The sequence below is a fragment of the Lolium rigidum genome, chromosome 3, assembly GCF_022539505.1.
Source record: "Lolium rigidum isolate FL_2022 chromosome 3, APGP_CSIRO_Lrig_0.1, whole genome shotgun sequence".
Taxonomy (NCBI): Eukaryota; Viridiplantae; Streptophyta; class Magnoliopsida; order Poales; family Poaceae; genus Lolium; species Lolium rigidum.
In genome coordinates this window covers 399,808,611-399,818,459 of record NC_061510.1, presented here as the reverse complement: position 1 = coordinate 399,818,459, position 9,849 = coordinate 399,808,611, and the positions used below count along the sequence as shown (strand labels likewise).

General features: G+C 42.9%; 2 protein-coding genes across 3 annotated transcripts; both read left to right on the top strand.

Moving 5' to 3' along the window:
• Positions 1-354: 354 nt before the first annotated feature.
• LOC124700912 (5'-adenylylsulfate reductase-like 5) lies at positions 355-2,769 on the top strand. Of its 2 annotated transcripts, none has more exons than XM_047232970.1 (4): positions 355-602; positions 1,228-1,409; positions 1,546-1,658; positions 2,204-2,769. In XM_047232970.1, exons 1-4 carry the CDS (start codon positions 417-419, stop codon positions 2,617-2,619), a joined length of 897 nt encoding a protein of 298 aa, XP_047088926.1. In that variant the 5' UTR covers positions 355-416; the 3' UTR covers positions 2,620-2,769. The 2 variants fall into 2 exon arrangements, with proteins under 2 accessions (XP_047088926.1, XP_047088924.1); XM_047232968.1 differs by having other exon boundaries at positions 359-602; positions 1,534-1,658.
• A 1,020-nt stretch (positions 2,770-3,789) lies between these two features.
• On the top strand, positions 3,790-5,098 carry LOC124697747. Its single transcript, XM_047230293.1, has 2 exons — positions 3,790-4,703; positions 4,982-5,098. The coding sequence occupies exons 1-2, from the start codon at positions 4,059-4,061 to the stop codon at positions 5,096-5,098; spliced, it is 762 nt and encodes a 253-aa protein (XP_047086249.1). The 5' UTR covers positions 3,790-4,058.
• The last annotated feature ends 4,751 nt before the right edge of the window (positions 5,099-9,849 follow it).

Sequence of the window (9,849 nt, the reverse complement as noted above, 5' to 3'; positions counted from 1 at the left end):
TGTTTTTCATGTGCTGAGCAAACCTCGATGCAATAAAATCCCGTAGAATTTGAATGAATATGACACTTCAATCCTATTTTCCCTGTGTTCTGTTGTGAGAATCATATGAATCAAAGAGCCCAAAATATTTATCTTTTTTATGTATGAAAGAACAGATTGGTAAGGGCCGCTGACCGGTGGCCCAGCAGTCCCAGTCGTCACACGTGACGCCGACCGACCAATTAAACGAAGCCGGCAAACAGCAGACCTACCACCCCACAACCAATTACCGCGCGCCACGTCACGCCCCGCCCAAAATAAGCTGAGGCAAAATCCAATCTCAATCTTGCCAGTCTCCCTCTCCCTCCCCACCACGTGCGCCCAGAAATTCCCCAGGAACCATCGAGGAAAGCAAAATCCAGCCTACCAATCCAGCCATGCGCTGCTCCGCCGCCGCCGCCGCCGTGATCCTCCTCCTCCTCGTCGCCGCCGTCGCCGGAGCCACCGCGGGAACCCCCTCACTCGGCGTTCCAGGGCCCACCTGCCCGCGGAGGGTGGGCCCGCCGTTCCTCGACCCGCTCGGATCGCGATGTCCCCGGATCGACCCGTCGCCGCCTCTCGAGGTAGCCGCCCTCCCCCCTCCCTCGCCTAGTCGCGACGTAATCCAAACCACGGCCGCGTGTTCTGCCGGCCCCGATATTCCTCGCGGCCTCTTCTCCCTTCTCTAGGATTTTTTCTTGCCAATGCGGCCAAAGTAGTACTAGCGGTGTAGGATGATCTGGAAATTTGAATCGTCGATGAGGCGTGTGATTAGGTCTCGGAGCGGGGCGATGTGAAGTGGGGGGATTTTGATACCGAGGGTGGAGCAATAGCGTTGGTGGCTGGATAAAAACAGCCAATTAACGGGAGTAAACAAGGGTAACTTAACGAACGCAAACAAAACATGCTGGATGCTGAACCAAATTTGAGGGTCTGGAGTGAAATTTTGGTCTGAACAAAGAGAGGCGTGATCAGGATCGAGGATGCGATGCAGATATATAGAGAAATGTTGTTATGAATAAGCATGTGTTTTAGAGCTGCCTTCATTTGATGTTTTTTTCTAGAATCTAGAAATAGTAAGTAAAACCCCGCACCATGAATTATGCTGTTATGCGTGTTGCAAGTTGCGAAACTGGCAAACTTCTGGTTTCTTCTGTAGTGATTGACTATATATGCTAATAACTCTAAACACGTTTTCTCCTACTGAAGGTGAGAGGAGATGCTTTTGATAAAGAGCTGAATTTCCGCCATGGTGGTGCTTCGTACTCCATTCTCTTCTATGCGGCATGGTGTCCTTTCTCCAGCAAGTTTCGGCCGACATTTGAAGCTCTCAGCACTATGTTCCCTCAGATAAAACACTTGGCTGTTGAGGAATCTTCTGCGATGCCTAGGTATGTGTTTCTGGACTCTATTTTCCGTGCCTGTCCTTGAGGCGGTGCATCCTGATTGTTTTGTTCGTAAAATGTTATTTGACCAGTGGCTTACTGCTCATCCTACCTCTTTTGCTCACTATAGTTTGTTTTCAAGATATGGTGTCCGTGCCTTCCCAGCCATTCTTCTGGTGAATGAGACTTCAATGGTTCGTTACAGGGGTACAAAAGATCTGAAATCTCTGGTTGATTTCTATAAGGAGACCACAGGTACAACCATTATCCTTGCTGTTTGGTTTTGAAAATCATTTCCTCTGTTTCCTGCAGACATAGTTTATTTAATGGTGGCAGCTTCTTTCAAATATGTCCTATATGAAACTTGAGAAAAACAGATCAAGAATATAGCGTTTGGTTCCTTTTCATTGGAAGCTCAAAATATTTTTGCTTCTAACTGGTCCAATGCTCCTTTAAATTGGAGAATATTGTTACCTGGTGGGGCATTTAGCTGCACCCTTGATTCCATGAATGGTATTCTTGACCCCATACATGAGAACTGACATCTTGCTATTATGATCCACTTGTTGAAACCCTTTAGTGTTGATGCCTGTGAATGTAGACGAGAAGCATATTAGATTATTCCTGGGGAAGTTGGGCATGCTTGTAATAACCTTTCTTGATGATTCGTTCCATTGCCCAATTGATTTTGAACATGGATATGCATATGCTGCACACTGCACAACTACAGCTATTGATGATTAGATTGTTTTGTTTATTTTATTACTTCGAGCGTTGAAGTCAACTCTTTCTTTCTGCAGGCCTTGATCCAATTGCATATGTTGATGTTATTCAACACGAGAGCCCTGGAAGTTTGGGATCAGTCATGCCAGGAGGCCGTTCTCTGCATAAAATGGCAAAAGACGAGCCATTTGTGTTTCTCTCTGTGCTTTTTATCATTCTGAGAGTCGTGGCACACTTCGTCCCTACTATCATCTGCCATCTGAGAGCCTTCTTGATTGTGCGTGTTCGGAACTTGAACTTAGGAATCCATAGGGGAACAAGCCAACTTATGGAGCGGGCATTGACTGCACTAGATGTTAAGAGGCTTTGGAGCAAGCTTAGACTGAGCAGTAAGACAAGGGACCTTAGGAAAGGGGCGAGTAATGCTCGAGCCTGGGCATCGTCATTTGCTTCTGTCTCGCTGGGTGAACCGTCCTCCTCAAGGCAAGCCTAGCCTTTCTGGGATGCTCTTTGATAGTCTAGCTGCTGATATATGATTCAAAATCAGTTGATCTTGTTTCCCCATCCTGCTATGTATGTGAGTTCACGCATGTGGGGAACCTCACAGGAATGTAAATTTTCAGGCCTTGTCTTGTTGTATAGAGAAATATTGTGTTGCTGACGCAATACCTGTTCTTCTGTCAATTAACTCAAGTAATTGTTTGATGTATGGTGAAGATCTGAGTACTTTTTTGCATGTCTTTCAGTTTGTTGGTACAATTTGGCTTCACTATGCCAGCCTTATGTGCAGTTGTGCACCAGCTTCAAGCTTTGGGCAGCCAACCCCTGCTCTTTATTGTAAAACTTGCATGATTGTTTTACACAACATGCTGTTTAAAGGAAATAAAACAGTTCTGCATATGAATTGTTCTCACTTTCAAGTGAAATTTTCTTACTCTTAAGACCCGTTTCAATTTTTTTCTCCCAACCACATTTTGATGTGCATAACTGTGCTCCTACATAATTATCCATCACTGTCTTGGGTCACACATCAACTTTTCAGAGTTATGTTTCTGCAGAAGTTTCTAAACACGCGTCCCATTCTCATCTTCCTTCCGTGTTTAACTGGTATGTGTCCCTATCCTTCTTTACTTCATGTTGATTTCATTTATCTGCTCCTTTGTTTATAATCTACCGTGTAGTAACTTTGACCTCTCCATTATGATACTCTCACTATGCAGTTTTCTCTGAATTAGACTTGTATTTTTTTCTGGAAGCATGCTTCATAATTTGATTGAAAATGATGTTCCTTGAAAGCCTTTTAGTATTAGGTAGGATGTGGCATCCTAATCCTTGACAGCAACTGACAAGACCTGATTAATTAAAGTTTGTTACGTCGTACAAGTAAGATTACCGAGTAACATTGTGCTGTGCATGGGATTATTTTAGGATTGTGGAGGAGTTTACCAGTCGGGGCACCGACGCTATATCCTATTCTACAATATTTTTTATCTCCTTACGTTATTACTTTTTAATTGTTGATTTCTTGGCAGAACTAATCTTTTCAGTCGGCTAGGATCTTTGCAAAAAACATGGCAACTGGAAAGGATTGAGTAAGGAGGAAGGAAGGATCAAGTCCCCATTGGTAGGCTCCAAAGAACATTTTCAGGTTTTCTTTTCAATATGTAATTTCTGCTTTGTCACCTAGCAGGAAGGCAAAACCCACATACACACAAGCACCTTAAATTGGCTGCCATCTCCATTGGTGCAAGACAAGTTGTTCCCCACTAGCCTTTTCAGTTGCTGTTCCCCTCCACAAACCAAAGAAAGTATCCTTCTAAACCATCACTTGCTTTGATTCTCGGGTAGCATCCATTCCGTAGCATCATAGTTGCAAGCAGGTGAGCAGCTACATAACTCCCTGATCCAAACTTGTTCTTGCACTGAGTTGCCATGACCGGAGGGGATTCCATGGATGTAATCAGCCTGGATGACTGGGAGCTCCTGCCTGACCAGGAGAGCGCCTTCTTCATGGAGGAGTACACTGTTGGTGGTAAGGACCAGATCTTGTTGGGGGCTGACTTGGTCATGATCAACATGGACCACTTCACCCCTGCATCTCACCCTTCTCCCTATAATTGCATCTTAGACGAAGAAGCCAAGAAACCACATCAGCCACCATTGTTCCAAGATGCCTCTGATCCTGTCGTCGAATTCAAGGACATCGGTGTCGTGCACACCCAGTTGAGCCGAGAGGAGTCCGCGTCAAAGGTGTCTGAGGTGCTGATCTCTGACGCGGATGAGGAGGAGCTGATCAAGTGGCGTGCTGTTGTCGAGGAAGTTTGTGAGAAGGACGAGGTGATGGTGGAAGCAGCACCTGATCTAAGTGACGAGGAGGAAGGTGTCAAGGGAGACAGGGCAGGGCTGGAATGCGTAGGTTTCAGTGTCGGGAAACTGCGGGTGAACGGTGCTGGGGCACTCTGCTCGTTTGGGGTTGCAGCTGCCACCTTCTGCATCTTCCTGCTTGGCGGCAAGCCGCAGAACCAGAAGAAGATGCAGGGCCAGAAGATCCAGTTCCAGATGTACGCTGATGACGAGGTATATGGCTTTTACCTTTTGTTGATGAATTAATTCCCCACTTTAATCTTCGCACTGTTTCTCAACTAGCTTGCTTGAACTTCACTTATACTTGCCCGTAAAAACAATTGCAGTGGATGAGTTCAGCAACTTTGCATCATTCTTTGCGACAAAAAAAAGGCTTTTCTTATATTTATTTCTTAGGTTTGGAATTTTGCAATAGATTAGGCTGATGCACTGAATCTTGTGGTGATAAATGGCCCACTGTTCCTGACTGTTGTGCCTTGTTTGATGTGCAGAGGATTCAGCAGGCTGTGGAGCAGGCCTCCATGTTGAACCAGGCCATGTCGTCTGTCATGGGAGGCGCATCCACTAGGGCAAGCATATCATTCGGTGGCTACTATGATGGTTTTTGATGTGCTAGAAACTTCTAGAATCATCGTGTGTATTCATGACCGTAGTATTAGATGCAGAGTATTCGTATTGATATTCTTTATAGTGGCCAGGGCCCAGTAGCCTGGATGTACACTACTAGTACTAGCTATTATCATCTTGCCTCTCACCTGTACAGTCATTGCTGGGTGTGAATATTTTGGGTTGATCAATAGTTCCCATTTGACTTGTTTCCTTTTTGTGCGATTACAAAGAAGATGACGCTCACACTCACGCACACGCATGTCGCTGCAGCGCACGCTAGCGTGTCTCCTAATCACGCGCTGGAATCGACAGCGTAGTAAGAAACTTGGAGGCTGTTTCATGATACTGCCACTTGGCCGTGTGTTTAACTGAATCTGGCCGGCACGTGAGACTGTTGATTCCTCGGTTAGTGCTATCGCTACGACACATCACAATACCCTGAAATCGACAGTCATTGTGATATTCTTTTTCCCTCACCGTTCACATAATCAAAATCATTCCAAGAAATCGGTCTGAATCAGCTTCCCCACGGCCACGGTACGCAGTCGCCTGAAGATCCCGTCGCTTCACTTAGGGTGTGTTCGGTTTGGGATGCTGTCATGGAACCGTTCCATCCCTGTGTTCGGTTTGAACAAAAAAATTATCACGGAACGGTTCCATCAATGTGTTCGATTTTGGAATGGGATGAGAATGGAATGCAATGGGTGAGATAGTCACCCGATTAATTATTCTAAACTCGATTAATTATTTGCTAAACTTGATTAAGTAGTGCTAAACTTGATTAATTATTGCTAAATTTGGTTAATTATTGCTAAACTTGATTAATTATTGCTAAACTTAATTAATCAGCATGTGACAGTCACCCGTTCCACCTCGTCTGGCCGAATCGGAGGAACCACCGTTCAGGATCCAGGGGAATATTCCATTTGGAGGAACCACTTCATTCCGTTCCAGTTTGCAACCGAACGCAGGAACGGGCTCTGGGTGCGGAACGGTTCCATTCCGTTCCACCACATCCCCAAACCGAACACACCCTTAGCTGGGCGGTGTCCCTACAGTTTCAGTGAATGACCTGGACGGCACGTCGTCCAGTAGCGTGCGACTGGCGATTGTTCTCACTCTTTTTATGTAACCAAAATATAGTGCAAAGGAATGCATCGAAATTAGTCCTGCCAGTTCGTCAGAAGAAAGCTAGCGGAAACATAAAAATCTTGGGTCTACATCATGTCAAGTAGTAGATGAGGCCATGTCCGAGCACCGCTCTACGACAGCAATGGCCGGGGTGGAACACAGCGATTTTAACGGTAACAGAAGGTACTCACGTCATCACCTGATATCTACCACCCAATCACTGCTTTGAAATTGTTAAGGCTTTTGACATTTTTTAATAAAAATTTAATAATTAACAAAAGTGAATTATGAAACTATACTGATACTCCCTCCGTTCTCTTTTAATTGACTCAAATTTAGTACAAAGTTGTACTAAATCTGAGTCAATTAAAAAAGAACGGAGGGAGTACATGGGTAACATTATGAAACTGTCTGAAAGATGTAAAACTGATTACATCATTGTTGATATCATTGCGATATGTTCTACAAAAAAGTGTTTTAGTTACATTTTAATTATATTTCATAATTTTATGAAAAGATTAGTCAGCACATTAGTGATGTCATTGCCGATGTCACTCTGGTAGATATTGTTGCCGGTAAAAAGAGGTTTTTGGGCCCGGGTGGAGCTGTCCAGGAGTACACGAGTTTTTGCCAGCGCTGTTTGTCTGATTTTTCCCCCTAGGAAACTACTTTTCTTGTTTTTTTTAGGGACCGGAACTACTGCTTGTCTCATGGCGAGGGCCTGGCAGCAAAGGCCTGCCCCGTCCCACCCACTTGGCTTCACCGTGCGCTTCTAGTTCTGCCGTTCTTGCACGAAAACCATTTCCCCAAAGTTACCGAAGAGTGTTAATGTAAGAGCTTTCCTCGATAAAAAGCATGCAGCCCGTCAAGGAAAAAACTAGCGCGCAAATTCAAGTTATAACGTGCTAATAGCACGCAGTTTTATAAAATAGTCTTTCGTAAAAAATAGAAAATTAACAGGTATAGCATGTATATCAAGGATTTCATCAGATAAAAAATTATCCAGATTAATACATACATAATTAATTAACCAGTTTTAACTGGATTATATCACCCCATTTTTCCTTCCTCCCATAAAGATAAAACATGCAGGACAAAGACAATAACTACGTCCTTGAACTGAACTGAACTAAGAAGTACAGAGAACTTTTTTTGTTGATAAAGGATGCTTTATTACTTCAAGAAGCAATTACATCCAGCCTCTGCATAACCAGGATGCACACAGCCGTTTGTTGTCTCAAGTGTCCAAAGTTACATAAAAACAAAACTAGGCGAAATACATATCGGGACGATGAATCATATGACGCCTAAGATGTAGGTGGAGCTACTATCCGTAGACTATGCTGTCACCCATGTAGGGAAAAAGTATCCCTCGCCGTATCCTTCAACCGTGTACAGACCTCCGTAAATAGGTCTCGGTTCTCCACACGCTGAAGAGGTAACTACGAACGGAGAATACCTGTGCATCTGTAGATGACCTGCAACAAAGAGCAATTTTTGTCATTAAAGATCTTATCATTTCTACATAGCCAGGGCGCCCTAAGAAGAAATTTAAACCTTGAGTCGATACCATGAAGCCAATTGCCAAAGACATTAGCGACACTAGTCGGAGGATACAAGGTAGACGCTACTTGGATGACTGACCATATAGATCTCGCAAACTGGCATTGGAAGAATAAATGTTTGATGGTTTCATCATGATGACAAAAAACACATCGTGTACTTCCGTGCCAATTCCGCTTAACAAGATTGTCTTTGGTGAGAATAACTCCACGACGAAGATACCATCCAAAAATATTAATTTTTAATGGTATCTTCATCTTCCAATTTTTTTTTATTATTATCAACTGGTAAATCAGAAAGTAGGATCGCATTGTATAAAGATTTTACAGAAAAAGTACCATCTACATGGAGATTCCATCGAAATTCATCCGCTCTGGCGATAACTGAATATCTCCAAGCCGCTGAATTAGATTGTTCCATGCCACTAGCCTTTGTCCAAGTAAAACCCGTCTGAACGTCACATTCGGGGGTGAAGTAGCCATTACAGTTGCAATGGTATCCCCTTGGCGACGCGCAATTCTATACAAAGCGGGATACTGTTCACTTAAGGGTGCATTGTCGAGCCAAGCATCTTCCCAGAAACGTATCTGTGCTCCGTTCCTAATGGAGAAAGTGCCATGTCGAAAAAAGACATTTTTTTGTCGCCATAAGACCAGCCCAGAAGTGTGAATCTCCAGGTTTCCAAACCACTTGAGATAATGTCTTCGAGCCGATATACTTTCTCCGAAGTATAGTTTGCCAAATCCCATCCTCGGTAAGTAGCTTAAAGAGCCATTTACCCAGTAGAGCTGAATTCTTGACCTCCAGGTCATGAACTCCAAGCCCTCCTTGATCTTTGGGACTACAAACTATACTCCATTTAACCAGTCGATATTTCTTTTTCTCGTTATCCCCTTGCCAAAAGAATCTGGATCGATAATAATCGAGTTTATGCAGAATTCCTTTCGGTAGGATGAAGAATGATAACATATTGTAATATCCCAGGTTTAGAGGCTATAAAATGAGAGAACACCAAAGTGTGCATTGCATTCATGCATAGAAAATCCGGGGAATTTTCGCGCTTTCAAATAAAACTTACCACGATCCATCGAAGTTTCACTTGACTTGTTGGAATTGAAGTAGATCATCAAGTCAAGCGCTATAAACTTCACTGTGATCTTTGGTAAAACCTTGTTTTGGGTAGAAATGATTTGATCTATGGATTAGATCAAATGGAATTAGATTTACAACAACACATTCTTTAAGAATCAAACTCTAACTTATTAACACTTAAAAGTTAGCAACTACCTTTGTGTGTAATTTAATTCACTTATAAATAAGGTAAACCACGGGGTCTAAAGTGCATAAAAGCCACACATTCTTATTTAAATCATAACTTATTAAATACATGGAATATCATAAAACTAAATCCATTTACATTACAAATTATAGTTCAAACTAATTGAGTAAAACTAACTATGAGTATTTTGAAACTCATATGATCATGCCTTGGTGAAATCAAACACCAACTATCCAAAATGGAGAAATAACCCTCAAACTTGACCTTTTGAACAATATTATAACATAAATCCAATCATACATGGTATGATGACTCATCCACAATAATAAAACCATCCATAAGATATTTAGTAACAAATGCCACTTAGCTATCCAAAAATAAATCATATGAGAGGATAATGATCTTGCCACATGGGATGAAAATATCTACATGACTTGCTTTCCAAGTTATGCCACCTCATGCCCAAAGGATTGCTATGGATGAGGGCATGACACCCAAGCACCTTACTCATCAAACCAAATCAAGAGTCATCACCTATGTGTCATGATACTAGAGCTTGCCCAAGCCTATAAATAGAGCCACACCCTTCATCCATTTGCTCATCAAGTACCATGATACATGGGAAAAAACACATAGAGCCACTCCATGTGAATTAGCTAGAATCAAGATGAAGAAGCTAGGAGGTGGAGGCATACCACAAGATGCGGGTTTATCGGATTTCCTGAAGAACAAGCTACGGAAGATACCAAGGTAGAATTCCTAGGCAAACCATATATT